At 44.7% G+C, this 15,663-nt stretch overlaps 6 protein-coding genes across 6 annotated transcripts; 2 read left to right on the top strand and 4 right to left on the bottom strand.

Moving 5' to 3' along the window:
* Positions 1–353: 353 nt before the first annotated feature.
* TRIVIDRAFT_45190 (uncharacterized protein) lies at positions 354–1,475 on the top strand (the record flags this gene model as incomplete). The annotated part of the gene is made up of 1 exon (XM_014096798.1): positions 354–1,475. The coding sequence occupies one exon, from the start codon at positions 354–356 to the stop codon at positions 1,473–1,475; it is 1,122 nt and encodes a 373-aa protein (XP_013952273.1).
* Positions 1,476–5,028: 3,553 nt separating this feature from the next.
* Positions 5,029–6,390, top strand: TRIVIDRAFT_226191 (uncharacterized protein; the record flags this gene model as incomplete). The annotated part of the gene is made up of 3 exons (XM_014096797.1): positions 5,029–5,871; positions 5,922–6,276; positions 6,344–6,390. The coding sequence occupies 3 exons, from the start codon at positions 5,029–5,031 to the stop codon at positions 6,388–6,390; spliced, it is 1,245 nt and encodes a 414-aa protein (XP_013952272.1).
* Positions 6,391–7,032: 642 nt separating this feature from the next.
* Positions 7,033–7,476, bottom strand: TRIVIDRAFT_45226 (uncharacterized protein; the record flags this gene model as incomplete). Its single annotated transcript, XM_014096796.1, has 1 exon — positions 7,033–7,476. The coding sequence occupies one exon, from the start codon at positions 7,474–7,476 to the stop codon at positions 7,033–7,035; it is 444 nt and encodes a 147-aa protein (XP_013952271.1).
* Positions 7,477–8,557: 1,081 nt separating this feature from the next.
* TRIVIDRAFT_159689 (uncharacterized protein) lies at positions 8,558–8,907 on the bottom strand (the record flags this gene model as incomplete). The annotated part of the gene is made up of 2 exons (XM_014096795.1): positions 8,558–8,742; positions 8,805–8,907. Coding segments are annotated over 2 exons (288 nt in total), but the record flags the coding sequence as incomplete, so codon positions are not given.
* A 1,831-nt stretch (positions 8,908–10,738) lies between these two features.
* TRIVIDRAFT_159950 (uncharacterized protein) lies at positions 10,739–11,680 on the bottom strand (the record flags this gene model as incomplete). Its single annotated transcript, XM_014096794.1, has 2 exons — positions 10,739–11,389; positions 11,462–11,680. 2 exons carry the CDS (start codon positions 11,678–11,680, stop codon positions 10,739–10,741), a joined length of 870 nt encoding a protein of 289 aa, XP_013952269.1.
* Positions 11,681–13,069: 1,389 nt separating this feature from the next.
* Positions 13,070–14,677, bottom strand: TRIVIDRAFT_45186 (uncharacterized protein; the record flags this gene model as incomplete). Its single annotated transcript, XM_014096793.1, has 4 exons — positions 13,070–13,907; positions 13,971–14,114; positions 14,174–14,521; positions 14,583–14,677. 4 exons carry the CDS (start codon positions 14,675–14,677, stop codon positions 13,070–13,072), a joined length of 1,425 nt encoding a protein of 474 aa, XP_013952268.1.
* Positions 14,678–15,663: the final 986 nt, after the last annotated feature.

Raw genomic sequence — 15,663 nt, 5'->3', positions numbered from 1 at the left:
ATGTAAGGGTAAAAGCTGTGGCGCCCCCAATAATTAGTATCCAAATATCTCTCCGTTAGAAACTGTATCAAATATCTATAAATAGTATGTAACAAATATGAACTCTCATAACCTTTCGTTTGCTGTAATTATGTATAAATCTAGGCATTGTATTAAATATACACATCCTTGAGGTCTTGTTTCCCTTACATAACCATTTCTGACATACCCAGCAACTCAATACCTTATTACCTTTATTGAACTCTTGAATCGACTTGACTCTTGATACTTAGTAACATAAATAAAGACATGTCGAACCTTGTTTTACATTCTAAACTGAATGCTGTCATCGACATTCACGAGGCCGCTTAGCAATGCCTTGCCAAGGACCGTCCGGACGCGAAGATTTCGAGATCGCCCTAGTTTGCGCTTTAGAAACGGAATTCGAAGCAGCATGCTTGGTTGTTGAACAATTCTGGGACGGGGGTGAAGATTTCTATGGGAAAGCGGCGGGAGACATGAACAGCTACCGAACCGGGCGCATTGGTAGGCACAATATTGTGCTATTGTTGCTGTCTGGAATGGGAAAGGTTCGTGCCGCTCATGCGGCAGCAAATCTACACTCGAGCTTTACAAGGTTGCGCCTGGTACTATTGGTTGGAGGTTGTGCAGCGACACCTCGAGTCGATGATGCTGAAATCTTGCTCGGCGATGTCATCATCAGCACAGGTGTGGTGCAATATGACTTTGGGAGAAAGTATCCAGGTGGCTTTGTGAGAAAAGATTCTGCGAGAGATAATCTGAGCAAACCATGCAAAGAAGTGGAAAATATTTTGGCTGCGCTTCAAGTGTCTAATATGAAGAGCTTGCTCGCTGAAAGAACAGCTGGGCTACTTCTACGCTTACAAAATACAACCGCTAAACATGGCTATGGGATAAAGTACCAGTATCCAGGAATTCGTGAAGACAAGCTTTATGAAGCGACCTATCGTCATAAACACCATGTCGCAATCACAGATTGCAGCGTCTGCAGTCAATCGGACAATATCGTGTGCGACGCAGCGCTGCAAACTCCCTGTGAGGATCTTGGGTGTGAAAAAAGTCACTTAGTATACCGCAAGAGGCTCGAGGAAAAATTGCAAATATGCCAAAGCGGGGATATTTCACACCAAAACCCGGCCATCTTCTTTGGGATATTTGGCTCTGGTGACATGGTGATGCGGTCTGGCGAGGACCGGGACGCCCTTGCTGATAGAGAGAAAGTGATAGCCTTCGAGATGGAGGCTGCTGGAATATGGGAAGAAGTTCCTAGTATAATTATCAAGGGAGCATTCGACTATGGCGACTCGCACAAAAACAAACGATGGCAAGCCTTTGCCTCCGCGACGGCTGCTTGTGCCGCCAGGGCAGTTATTGAACAGCTCGCATGGACAGACAGAGGAGAGTCTAGGCTGCTTTCTCGAGGTATAGGTATGGAAATACCTTTCATTTCTTAACCTAAATTAGTGATCTCACTAACAAACGATTCAGCCATTGAGGAGAATCGGGCGATGGCTTACGCTCAACAGACGAACGTGATTAAAAATGCCACTCCAAATACATCTGGACGGATCAAGGGAAACTCTGCTATCGGAAATAGCAAGCAGTCGAATAAAATACAATTTTCAAGGTAAGCTATTGATCGAACTAAGTAACAAAACGCCTATTCTAACTAGAATATAGGTGGAAAATACGTGGGCTTAAGCTCTTGAGCGCTCTATTCGGCCGGAGAAGATTCAGGGACCGGAGCGTACATCATGAAGTCAAATGAGCAGAATATCAACAGACCGGCTGCGCAAAAATCCCCCACATTCAGAATTATTCCATCTCAATATGAAGCGGCTTACATTACTAGGCAAGCCTTGTTTTTCTGCCTCGTGTCCTTCCCCCACGCCCTGTTGCGTGTAACCTTTGCGCCTGGTGCACCTGCTACATTGCTCTGCATAGCACCGTCGCTCGCATCATTGTATTCTACAACGACGTCCATGTTTCTTTGTGTCGGATCTATTTTGTGACCATCCATATATCTAGCCATTAAGGCTGCAGCCATGCTTTCGTCCGAGTCGTAGGGTGTTGCTCTATGGGAGGATGTAGGCCTGACAATTGCCAATCGTTGTAACGTATTATTATTATTATATGATCGGTGGGTGTGTCGAGAATCGCTTCTCTCGTAGGTCTTTGGTTGTGATTGCATCGCGCAGTGGTACTACACGAAGGATTCTGTTAGCGAATAATAAATGCCACGAAGCTCTTTGCCAAGCAGAAGTAGTATGCTAAGCCAACAAAATAACAAATGACTAATACTTACAGTTTTATTTCGAATAAAATCTTGTATACGATATCAATGCATCGAATATTACTCCTGAGACAAGTAACAATTCAGTCTCAGCGACACGAATATTATGCCAGTTAGGCTGCGGGCAACAGTTGGCCAGTGTAATCCTGAGGCCTTGCATTTATATACATGAGTATACTTTGCTTGAATATTCCATGGAACTCTGATGATATAGCCGCCCGTAAGCACTTGATATCTTTGCTTCGTGTTGATGCCCGAATATCTTTGATAATGCCCTCTTGGAGGCGTGTACGCGCTACTACTACCCCGCAGAGTGCCTGAGCTGCGGCTATACAAATAGCTGAGGTGTGCTGAACTAGTAATGCAGGGGGGCAGGGCATGCATAGCAGCAACTACGTGTACCCCATTAGCTGGCAGTTGTAGATTTGGTGTGCTGACTGCACCAACAGGTGGCTAAAGGATAGCTACTTTTATAAATCTCCTTGCCGGTGAACCTTTCCAGTACATGCCATGTGCTGTATCTGATTGCGGGTTTGATAGGCCAATGTAGTGGCTTCGATAAGTCAGATTGCATGTCCCTACCAACAAGTACAAAGTATGTCAATGCTCAGCTCAATGTGTTACCACGCAGTAACCAGTTATAATTACGACTTTGGCAGGGTTGCAAATTGAACTACATTGCGTTGGTTCTCGATTGTGAAGTTGCCTGCTTGTACGCATGCTTTGATTCGCGACCTCGTACTGTTGTGTCGACTCATTGGTTGCCTCTTCAGGGGTCTGTTTCAATTGTGACAGCATAAATGGAGTGATTGGTCTGGCGATGCCCATCTTCAGGTGTGGCTGAACAGCACCAATTCGTGTCGCTCGCGGCTGTTGTTGATTGGGTCTCTCATTGGTGAGCTGTTTCCGATTTTGCCACTCTGATAGCGTTGGAATCACAATGCAAAGCGCCCATGGTCCTTGGCGATTTTTATTTGACAATCGATGTTTAGCGCTGATTAGTTCAGCAACAGCTAGTGTAAACATGTGGGCCACAACAATAACAGGCTAATGTTGTGTAGGTTCCGGAGTCTACATTTCATACTGAATGTTTCAAGCTTCTCATTAGTGGAATTTTGGGCACTTGAAGCTTATCTCGACGTCAAGAAAGGATGGGACAAGAATACATGGCGTTCAAGAACCTGATATTTAAGAGCTAATTCTTTAGCTATGATTGATAAAGCTTTATTCCCGCTTAGTGTTGTTTTTTCCACAGCCCTTCAAGTATTGATCGTCTCTTGTCTGCGTAACAAACTGTTTCACGACAAAAGACTGAATGGTTTCTCCTTAGAGGTATATATCAACAGTTTGTACATTCAAAATAAATGGTCAATATACTTGAAAGAGAATCTTTCCCATTTTTATCGCGTGAATCTTCAGGTTCACATCTCAAGATTACATCAAAGAATGTGTAGACTATCCAAATTATACCCGCGCCGCGCTATATACTCTAACTGCGGGATGAGCCTAGCTCCCGCCTACTAACCGCAATCAGGAATCCTGATAAAGTGGATATTTAACAAGAAGTAATGTCATCATAGGTTCTGGCTTGATGATATAGATTATCTTATGAGCTGGAATATTCTTGGAGTTGCCGTGCCATTGTGTACATATTGTAGGTATTTGAATGCTCCTCGTACAAGAAGAAAACACTATAAGCCGGCCTACAATATTCTACATTCTCGAATGTCGCTGTAGGCTCAAAATGCTCAGTGAAAATTCTATAATGAGCAGTTCAGAATAGCCTTGAGTGGTTCAAGGGACTGTTATGAGCGGCTTTTCCCAATCAAAGTCGTATAATTATACCACCTTATTCTTATCATCGCCTTCCGACAGTTAATGCAACTAAGCAAAATTGACTGGGGCACCCGAGTCCATTGATTCAGTAGGTGCTTTTCCATCTCCGAGATGTGGAGAAACCCTTTTGTAGGATCAAAATATGTTAGTAGTCATTTCATAACAAATAATCTCGGCACCTTATAATGAATGTGTAATTCTCGGGCGTTGAGAGGTGAGATATACCAGAGTTATTCCAATTCATTATTTATACCCATGGAGTTACCTTGCCAAGTATCTCAAGATACCGCGTATTCGAGAACAAACTATTTAATATTTACAGCAAACATAAGGTAGTAGGCACATGGTGATAGGGAATCTATTGTTAGTATGAAAGTTATTGCAGTCAAATTCTGAGCATGTGCTCCTTACAGATGAGACTTGCCGATGAGTTACAAGCAACAGCACACGGTACAAGTGAATATGTGTACATGGGCGCGAGATACGTAGGTAATACAGCCTTGCACAACTTCCGTAGCTGAAAACCGGATCTTCTTCTTTACTTCATCTTACCGCTGTGGCGTCCACGCTAGCCACTGTTGCTATAATGGCCACCGCCAAACATAGAATATTGAGCAATTAGACTTGTGTAACAGTTGCTCTGTGCCGGGCTACATAGGCCAAGACCCCTTCATGGCCAATCATTCCTAACCCCCTTCATGTTGCCTAGGACATTCTGCGCTTGCGTAGGGATTTGCGATCGCCAATGATTGTGTCGTTTCGTGCACGAGCCTCTCCCATCCCGGTATATTTAACTCGGCTACTGGGACCCCCAACAATTGAGGTTGGCATCGATAGATCTCAGAGTACAGCCTTGTTGGTGTGGAACACAACTAATCATGGCAGAGCCCTTCGACGAGACTGGACATAGAGTGATCTCGTTAGAACAACGAGCACCGGTTGGGCTAATCCCTATAAGGAAATGGTATACGTACATTTCACTCGGCCCAAGTCTTTTTGAGTATGAAAATATCCTCGAACAGAAGAATCCATGTGTCCGATCTCAACTAGCACATGTGTCGTTTAAAGCTCAAGCAGGCATGCATATTTCGAATGTTATTAACTTCGACATATCACATTCAATTGAAGTCATGAGATATCCGTATCCGATTTCATTCCGAAAGTTACTTCGAGAGCAATCCCAGGACTCGCCACAGCCGCGGCCACAGCAGTCACAGCGCGGCGCACAGATTTTATTGCCCATATTCGATCTCTCAATATTTTTACCAGTACTCAACTTTCTTGGTGTTTCCATTGGTGGTATGACTGACAGGCCCGCCGGATTTTCCATAGCTAGGGTTATCACTCCTATCCCGCCAAACGAGGCCGGCGAAGAGACTCGAGCTGGCAATTTGGCGGACAACGGGCTACTTGGACAGGATTCTTTGGCGCAACAAGAAGCTGGACTCAATGGGGAACGATCTGAGTGGCAATGGGGATATACCTCTTCCTTCTGTGGCATCATTCGCTCATCTGCCATTGAGTCCAGGAACCCGATCCAACCCGCGTATGTGGTCTTGGGTATATTCCCTAGTGGCCATTTTAACCCAAAAGAGCGGATTGCGTTTGTCCATGACCCAGAAAAGCTTTTCAGGGAGCTACGATGGACCATTTTTCGTCTACGCGGGTGGAGAAGCAGCCTCTTATCTTTGAGAGGAGTGAAAAGATTCAGGCTGTTTAAAGTACGTGCTTTTGTTGGAGAGCCTATTAATTTTTCTAACAGATACTATAGTGCAATGCCGAGGACGGTACTCACGAACGTATTCATCTCGACAAAAATGGGGACGCAGATTTACAGCTTCTTTTGAATATGTACAAGAGATGGTATGTCTCTCGACATATCGCACTGGCTTGGACGAATTGGATCCATCATACGCTAAATAACGGCTCGCTTGACGTGCTCAATGGAACGTATGCCATTGAGCTTGTGTTGGATTGGTCCGCGACTCGAATCTCGATTGTAGTACTCCTTCCGTTGCTAGCGAGCTTAATAACCGGCATCTGTCTTAACAAAGGCGCTTGGACGGATCTTGCAACTATACAGACCGCTTGGGGTACTGCGTCGTATGTTGTAACAGCTGGAGGTTGTAAGTATTCCATATCAATGCAACCTTTGGTACAGATTATCATATATTGGGAACTGACAGATCACAGTGCTTGCTGCTTTACTGGCAATTGTAAGCAGTATTGCTGAAAGGTAACGTTACAGATTGCATTTTGTACCCTGGGCAGATTCTGAGGAACAAGAAGTTATTCAAATGTCGTCAATTTGTGGAATAGCAGTCTTTGGCCAGGCCATTGGACTTTGGATTTCAAGAACAGAGAGCAAAGAGCTCCACTTAATAGACGAAGATAACGCCACAAACATATTTGCCCAATGAATATGATTATTCAAATCAACCCACTTCAACATGGTGTCATTGCATGCTCGTTTTCGTAAAGTAGACTTTGAGGCAGATATATCGTCAAAGAGAGTATTAATTTATCTCTATCACAACGATTCCGAGTATGCCTCCAGCGCCACCAGCTCATGACAAGGGTACTCGTATTCTGTTATTCTCCATACATGCTGGAGTGGCCCCTGGCAATCCCGAATAATTCCCAGTGGACATTATAGCGAAATAATTAGTTACTTGGAAGGCTGTGCTGAATCACGCTATGTCCAACTAGGTGTCACTAATACATAATTCACGGGCAAGATGAGGCATATGAGAAAGATATGATGATGTTTGATCTAAGCAATTCCTATAACCAGGTACCTCATAAATGAAACTTGGGTACCTCTCTTCCATAGCTAATGTCTTTCCCAAACGTTCAGCTCTCAGATAGTTATCGTTATACCCTTAGCCACCACCACTCTGGCCGTTTGAAATGACAAGGCGGATAACTCCGTCAGTGCTGATCAAGATAGGGCTGCCAAAGCCACCAGAGGTAGCAAGACATTGAGAAATGAAGCCGGGGAACGCCTGTTGCACCGAATCCTCGTTGAAAGTGACGGCTTTTCCGTCTGCAAAGGCACCAATGAAGACTTCACACTTCCCGACCAATACAGAGATAGCCGACTCCAAGGCACCGCCTGTTGCGGCCGGGATGCTGCAAACACCTCCAGAACAGTGTGCTGCTAGCAATTGAGGAATCGCCGTGTTGCAGTCCGCGGCATTGATGTTGTTCAGTTTGCCACTACCACATTGAGGTGATCCAAATGACAATTCCCCCAAAGATGTCTGGGCGGTTGAGGTGTTTGCCAAAAGGCCGGCGACCAGAGCGATGGCTGCCCGCGCCTTCATTGTGGGCGAATTTAGTGACGAAAGTAAAATAGAACTGCTTGATATTGATACTTTGTGATATTGCCAGTGAGATTGATGAGGATGAGATTTTTGAAATGAAGAGGAAAGCATTTAGTATTTATATCTATGAACTATATAGGTTCAGACATTCTCTATCTCCGCACTTTGCATATATTAAACTAATGTTTTGTCATCTCTCATCCAGCGTGAGAACTTGTGAACAATACTCACGTGTGCTGCAGAATGGCAACTCCTGTCTTCGTGAAACTTGCTCTTTCCAGCGAGTTGATGGACTGTAAGCGCGGAATGTTGTCCGCTACAACCCCACGATAGCGTTGGCGATCATGCTCTGCCCCTGCTAGCATCGGCATAACTTCGATCCCCTGGTCTGCTCCCAGATTTAGTGCCGATGAGCTTGACTACGCCCGTTCCGCTGTGGGTAAGCGGGGGATTTGTTATCCCGCAGCAGCATTGATCAGATAGGATCCTGTAAGCACTGAGATTATAGAGTACAGTATTCGGGTGTATCATTCTCTCCTTCTCGAGCACGGGAGTTGGTATGTTGGCGCATCAAATAGGACTAAATCTTCGAAGGGCCTTTCGCTAGACCCGCCGTCAGAAACATTCTATGCTCTCACTCAAGCTTGACAAGGCCCTGTCATACAAAAGTACATGGTTCCTATTCCCTTGAGTTTACGTTCATCTTTGAAGATGACATATCATCGCAATTCACCCGGTAATTCAACCGAGTTTGCAAGAAAGACAAACTCCGTTCTATTCTTAACGCTCTTGCAATCCGCACATACACCGTTCTTACCCATGACAGTGCGATATGTGCATTCAGTTTATGGCCAATTGTAACGTACCATCACTTGCAATGATGGTTTAGAGCCCAGCTGTGCGTAAACATAATGAGAGTTAGGACTAAACGACTACTAATCGGACTGATAGGCTACATTCCGTGTCTCAACGTGGCTCATACAGATGCAACATTTTTGGCAAGATGCAACCTTCCAGGGTATAATCACCTGGGGGTACAGTAGACTGGCAATATAACACCCCGGATTAAGATGCGCTCAACTCATGGCCTACCAATACCCAAGACCCATACAATTATTGCTGCTCCTGTGGCAATCACAGCAGCCAATATAGCGGCAGCTGGCATCAAGGTGCCCAACATTGCCATGCTAGTCAGCGTCGCGAAGATTCCCCCAGCTGGAGTAAAAGCTCCATACATGTAGGATTGGAATGCAGCAGCAAGTGTTCCTTGGAGTCTATTAGCTGACTGTACTCTGCATCCTATCCTTGGAGGAGAGATGACCACATACCTGCACCAATCCCAACTGGTCCGAAGCCTAAGCAGAGTATCAAGGTACACATTGCCGTAAACGTTATGGCCCATGCCATAATAATGGCAAGTATTTCTTTTGTTTATTCCCCATTAGTAACCTATTGGGCGAGGGTCCGTTGGCACTCACGAGGCTGAGAGAGCCATTCGATCATGGTATCAAACAGGTGGGCCAAACTCTGTAAGCCATGACTCGAGTCGAGGGGGAAAGGCGCCATTGCTGATTCGATTGATAGAAGACTATTCTTCACGTAGGACTCGGCTCGCGGAAAGTAATGGAAATGATTCCTGATGGAAGGCTTGGGTGATGCAAAGTATGGGTGCACACTGGAGCCAAACGACTGACGCTGGTTGCTGCCCAAATGTCTAAATGCAAAAATTAGGGCTTTAGTAAGAATTGAGGCTACGGTTGGATGCATGTATGCGAGCCAATCAAGTTGTATGCCATATCTGTTTTTCCGATGCAAGGGAGAGCCTCGTGTTACGTCGATGTATTCTTACAGGTTGCGAGCTGGGTCTCAGTGCATCATCACCATAACCAGGTGAATAACATAATGGTGGGAGTATTGCCGACAATCTATGATTGAGAAATTTTGGTGACCAACAAACTTGTTGTGCCTATTGAACAGATATACTCAGGCGAATGAATGCGCGCATACGGTCAATTAACTTACATGTATCCGTAGCTACATACCTTGTATCACTGCTGCGCGTATCGAGCGCGTATCGACGGTTGTCAAGTCATAGTCATCGATTATACATGTGATACCAAACCCGTCTCATCTAACACTTCTCGACATTTTCATAAATGGATTTACAATGGATTTCCAATATATTCAGTTTTTTGCCGACTTTTTGTCAATTACAGTCTCAGCGGTCCGGTAGTGGCGACTAAAGCCTCACGGGCCTACCCTATTTCTCTTCGCTTTGCAATAGAACGACGAAACTCGAAGGCTACTTTGAAAGTGAATCTGAACTCTTGATAAACGAGAGATTAAGAGTTTGAAGGTAATATCAGCGTGGCAGCGACCGGAGAGCGCCTTCGGATAGTAATTATGAAATATGTTAGAATGGATAAACCTAAATGAGATGTCATGGGGTTCGCAAGTGTCTGTAGGAATAAACTAGGCCTTACGGCTCCTTCGGCGGTATTCGGAACGGTTACAAACGGCCCAGCGCTATTTACTAAAACACACATGTATCTTGGGCTGCTGTATCACGCGACCCTGGAGGAAATAAGCATCTCCATTGTTCGGGAATATAGACCCCATTATAATAGCCTCCTGATTCGCGATGCGTTATATTAAAGAACGGGGCAGTGTAAGGTATCGGGTACTTTACATTGGGTTGTGTAGTTTTGGTGGGGAAGAACGCCTCCTAATACGGGAGTATTAATATTTCACTCTGCAGTTGTAATGGAGTGAGTTCAAACGTGAATATATATGTATAGCTAGGTAACTTTAAATTTAAACATAAAGATAGATAATATAGCCAACGTGCGTTTGTTATGTTTGACGACGTTGTATTTAAGTGATGTTGCACTGAGTGATGGTAGTCTCGCATTCATGGCAAAATTGTAATGACTCCATGGCCGCGGGCACTGAAATGTAAATTCTGGCTGCGAATCGCTTCGACTTGGCAATTTTCTCCCTCGCAATCGAACGGTTGGGGGATTTTGGCTGCCCGTCGCTTTTGTTACTCTGTGAAACACTGAAAAAGTCCGACATCGGCCAGTTCTGTATGTACATGTAGCTATAGACCACCACAGCCATAAGGCCCAATTAAAACAGGTGCATGGTACAATGGAATAGGTGCCTGATGTGCCATCCTTGGATTTAAAATGGAGATATGTTTTTATAAATAAAGAGAAAAACTCTTTCTATTACATATATTTGACTCATTCGGCGTACAAATTTACTTGAGAGCGGCAAAGTTGCTCCACCAACCCTCCAAGGCCAGCTGCAGCTGTCCCGGATTCGCCGCGATTTTCTCCTTGGCGGCAATCAATCCTTCCACGTCCCAGTTGGCCCATAGGAAACGACCGGCAAGGAAGTCTGATTCGGGACTTGCAAGCCAGACCGCAAAGTTGGCCATCAACTCCGGTGAATCCGTTGGCGGGTATTGCGGCGCATTGGCCTTGACGCTCATCTCGCTCTGAACCGTGCCGGGACTGACGTTAAACGCCTTGATGTTGGGATTCTCAACCTGGAGAAACTCTACCACCGAAGCAGTAGCCATCTTGGAGGATACGTAGCCGCTCATTGGACTAGAAACCTTTGGAGGGACGTTGATTGCGCCAGTGTTCACGCCGACAAAAACAGGCTTCCCTCTAACTGGCTGAGACTGGTTGACGAAATATTTGCCGAGAAGATAGGTACCCAGGACATTAATTTCGTAACCCTTCCACCAGTCGCTTGTGTCACTCGTGGCAATTGCCTCAGGCGTAGGCAAGTACGCAGCATTGGCCACCAAAATGTCGAGAAAGCTGACTTTGTTGATCGTTTGGATGAGAGCCTTGACTTCATTTTCTTTGGAGATGTCAGTTTGGATGGCGTGGAATTTGGTCTGCGGGTACGCTTTTGAGAGCTGTGACGAATTAGTTTAGAGCGTAAAGGGGAATATTGAGGTGCTAATGACCCTTTGTTCAACCTCGAGAAGAAGGTTGAGTCGTCTTCCAACGAAAAAGACGTGGTCTGCCTTGGCTTTTGCAAAGGCTTCAACAGTCGCAGAACCAATTGCCGTTCCACCTCCTGTGACGAGAACAGTTTTGCCTGCTACCGAAAGGTGTTTTTGTGTAGGATCGATCACAGGAGCGGGAGTGTTATGATATACGGCGGTAGGGTTTGGGAAGCTCATTGTGATCAGGCGTTTAGATGTGATTGTAATACAGCTGTGAAATGTGTTTAGCCAAGGTTCTATTTTGAAATTGAGATGAGAGAATTGCTAGGCAGCTGAGGAGAGGTTGCGAAAGTAGGGGACTTATATTCTTCGAGATACTCAGGATACGTACTTCTCTCTACCCACATCATGCATAGTAAAAGGCGCATCTCTCTATCCTTCATACTTTCATATACAGAACTATTCCCAATTTGTCAGCTTGCTAAAATGTTTATTTCCTTGATCGCCTCCCAGCCAACAAAGGATGCGGAGGGTGAATTCCGCCAAGGCTGCTCCACCCAGCGGCTTTCCATCACGGGACATTGTGTTTCCTTGATTTCAAATCGGGATATGTAAATGCATCGCCAATTCGGAATTGGAGTGCCATTATATTTGTTGCTGCGGAATAAGAGGCACTCAATCAACAAAGGTTGGAGATCAACATGCAGAAACGCTTCAGAGCTGGACGGAGCACACTGGAGCCTGATCTCTGTTCAGCCGCTTTGTGGGGAGCCGATTTGCAGCTTGTGGAGTTGATTGGTCTATCTTGCTCACCGGCAACAAAACGCGAATAATTATCAAGCATCAATGTATTTTTAAAATATGGGGCGCATGGCTGCCTTCAACACTTGCTAGAATCACAACAACTGAATATCTCTAGAACAATTTCTTTGTGATTTATCAGCATGATTTCAAACATAACCCTTTAATTTTAGGAGCTCATGTAAGTAACCAACCTCATTCAAGTTGGCGACTTAACCCTACAGCCAATTACAGTGGAGTTTCCAACAACATGCCATGCCTGGGAAATATTTCCAATAACTTCGTGGTATGAGTATTGTAGTTGTTCATTTGACTAATATTTTACTTTAATCAGCTACTGTATGGGTATTATATCTTTTTTTTGTTTTAGTTAAGGGTAATACCGTGTTGCGGGAATGAAACTTTGGTATCGTAGAGTGGCCGCTTATGCCGTGTACACCAGGGCATTGTTCATTGCAGCTTTAACTTACTCTTTGCATGTGACTGGGTGTTTTGATTTGATGTATTGTCAATATGGTTATTAACTATGTTTGAATCAGGTATTCCTACGATGCCACTTTGAGCAGGACAACTCCTTGAAACAATTAGCTAGCCCAAACAGATTCAAGAAGATGTTTCTTGTTGACGGAAGTAGAAAGAATATGTTACCTCATTCAAGGTCTCCAACTTTACAGATGGATAGTATACTATTAGCAGTCGTCCTGCCACATTTAATTAAAAGCATGCAACTATACAAAGTATGAGACGAAAATGATGATGATCAAAATAGAGTGGTTGTAGTAGTTGTAGAAACAGTAGCCGAAATTATTCCTGCTACGATTCCTATTACTGCAACTGCTTACTCTGAGAATCAACGATCACATCAGTTGTGGTCTGTTCACCTTGATCCGACAGATCTCCCACAACAGTTTGCTCCTCATCAGCCCACCCATCGCGGGTATCTTTGGGTATACGAATAAAGCATACAGCGATAATGATTGACAATCCAGCGAGTCCGATTCCAAGATACAATGCATGGCGATATCCGTCTCCGATATTGGCGCCATGATTATTGGTATAAGCCTCGACAGTTCCGGCGAACCCAATACCCGTGCTCTGCCCGTAAGCAACAATTGTACCAATCAGTGAACCTGCAATTCCCTGTTGGTGCTTCTTTACAGTATTGCTTGCGATGATCTGCGATGCTGCGAAGAGGAAGTCAGGCCCGTAGCTGAGAACTGTAATTGCCGGAAACATCTGAGGCCAGTATTGCTGCTTGTCCGGCATCGTTGCGATGAGAATACATGCAACCATGGTGCAGGCGCTGCCAATCACGAGGATATACTGGGCGTCTAAGAGTGGTACAACTAATCCACTGACTATGGCAGCCGTAGATCCTCCAATTGCTAGTGGAACAAAGGTAGCAGCACAGAGCAAAGTCGAGTATCCTCGTAATGTGACATTCCATGTATTGCAGTACCATATAAAGATGCCGACCGCCATGAAAGAAATGAATGATGCCAATAACATTGGACTGATGGATTGTGCCGTCCATATATCGAGAGGTAAGATTGGATCGGCTGCATAACGCGCTTCCCAGAGAATGAATGCGGCAAGATGGACAACCGCAGCGATTAGCAGTGCGTATTCATATGGCTCCTGCCAACCTACGAATGGCGCTTGGCTGTTGTGTGTCAGCTCATAACCAGGTAAAAAACACGAGGGATAGTGGGAGATGGAGACAGACTTCCAAACAAGATTGAAGAGGATTAACCCAGCGACTCCAAGGTAGCAGCCGACGTAGTCGACCCGTCCTTGTTTATCTAAAGGTTCAGTCTCACCAGGGACAACAAGTGCAACGAGTATTATTACAAGAACACCCAGAATAGCACTAGTATAGCAAAAGTTAGATCACAATCAAGGTTAATGAGGAATCGCAATCGTACTTACAAAGCAAAGAACATGTATTTCCACGGTGTCAGTTGAGCTAAGAGTCCGGCAAATACGCAGCCGATAGACGCCCCAACCGGGGCCATGGCTCCAAAGAAACCTACACTTAGATTTCGGAGCTTCCCAGGAGGGAAATTGATGGTTAATAGTGAAATGGCATTTGGTACCATGAAAGCACCTCCAATTCCCGTCAATGCTCGGAGAGCAATCAGCGCGACAATGTTGTGAGCAAAGCCTGAGCCCAGTGAGAATATCGACCACCATAAGCATGCTGCGACAAGCACATTCTTATGACCATAAATAGCGCCAATACGACCGCCTATCAAGACGAAAGCACCCTGCGTCAATCTGAGAATAATATTAATCGGCAAATGACATTAATAAGTCCGTCACGTTAGGTTAGACGCACGGGTACGAAGCCGCGATCCAGCTTGCCTTATTTGTCGCGTTGAGGTCGTTTGCAATGATGTTCGAGGCGAGAATGCCGGCGCCAAAAGGAATCATCTATGAATTATTTTAGTCGTAACGTCAAGGTGGGATCACTCGATAGTTTTCAGTCCACGCGAACCTGCACAAGCTGTGTAGCGATGATGGATGCAGAGATCGCTATCGCTCTTGTCGAACTCATCTTGGCCATTTTGCTGGCATCCATATCATCAACATAGAGTATTCTCTAAGAGATTAATATGAGAAAGTTTAGTGGCCCTGGATGTTGGACGAGAAGAAACTGACTCGAAATACCTAGAAAAATTGCCGCAGTAGAAGGGCTGCACTAAGAGCAGCAATATCTGTTGTAGAATTACGAGCCAGAATTCCTTTCAATCTCGCGTCTTATGTTTCATCCTTGTTAATGTGGAATCGTTGCTCACAGGATTAGAGAACGTATTATTAATTCACGAATTGATAAGAAAAGTACCCAGGCTAAAGGGGTCTTGGCCGAATTCGCCAATGGCGTCCGGATTGGAGTGATCATATGGGTGTCTCCACGCTGGTGTTGTTTCGGTAAATACTTTCATATTTATTTCCAGGCTAGATTTGTTTTTGGGAATCATGGGAATATTTGTTCGATGGCCTCTTATTTAGCCAAATAGTATTTTTTAATATTTAATCTAGAACTAAACATCTCGTGGTGGAAAACTACATATGTTGACGGCTCTAGGCTATCAATTTCATTAAAAGAAACTACCAACGCAAGATTGATAGCTTCTTGTAACAACTCCTAGTCCTCAAATCTCGCTTTACAACTGTTGATAGTAGTATTTATATGCTCCTCTCTCTGGGTATTATTTTGGTTGCTGATACGACTGAAGTTTGTGAATGCCACGCAAGTTTCCATTTTCGCACCCAACCCTTGGAAAAGCAAATAATCGCTTAAGTATTCGGAAAGTTAATAAATCTTCATTAATAGATAGAAGATACGATTCATTAGCACACACTGGGCTTTTTCCCAGGAGGATTATGTCTAGCCCCCTAATAGACTCTAGAGTGTT

The sequence above is a fragment of the Trichoderma virens genome (assembly GCF_000170995.1).
Source record: "Trichoderma virens Gv29-8 chromosome Unknown TRIVIscaffold_87, whole genome shotgun sequence".
NCBI classification, from domain to species: Eukaryota; Fungi; Ascomycota; class Sordariomycetes; order Hypocreales; family Hypocreaceae; genus Trichoderma; species Trichoderma virens.
The sequence above is the reverse complement of the archived record's forward strand: the minus strand, read 5'-3'. Positions and strand labels throughout refer to the sequence as shown.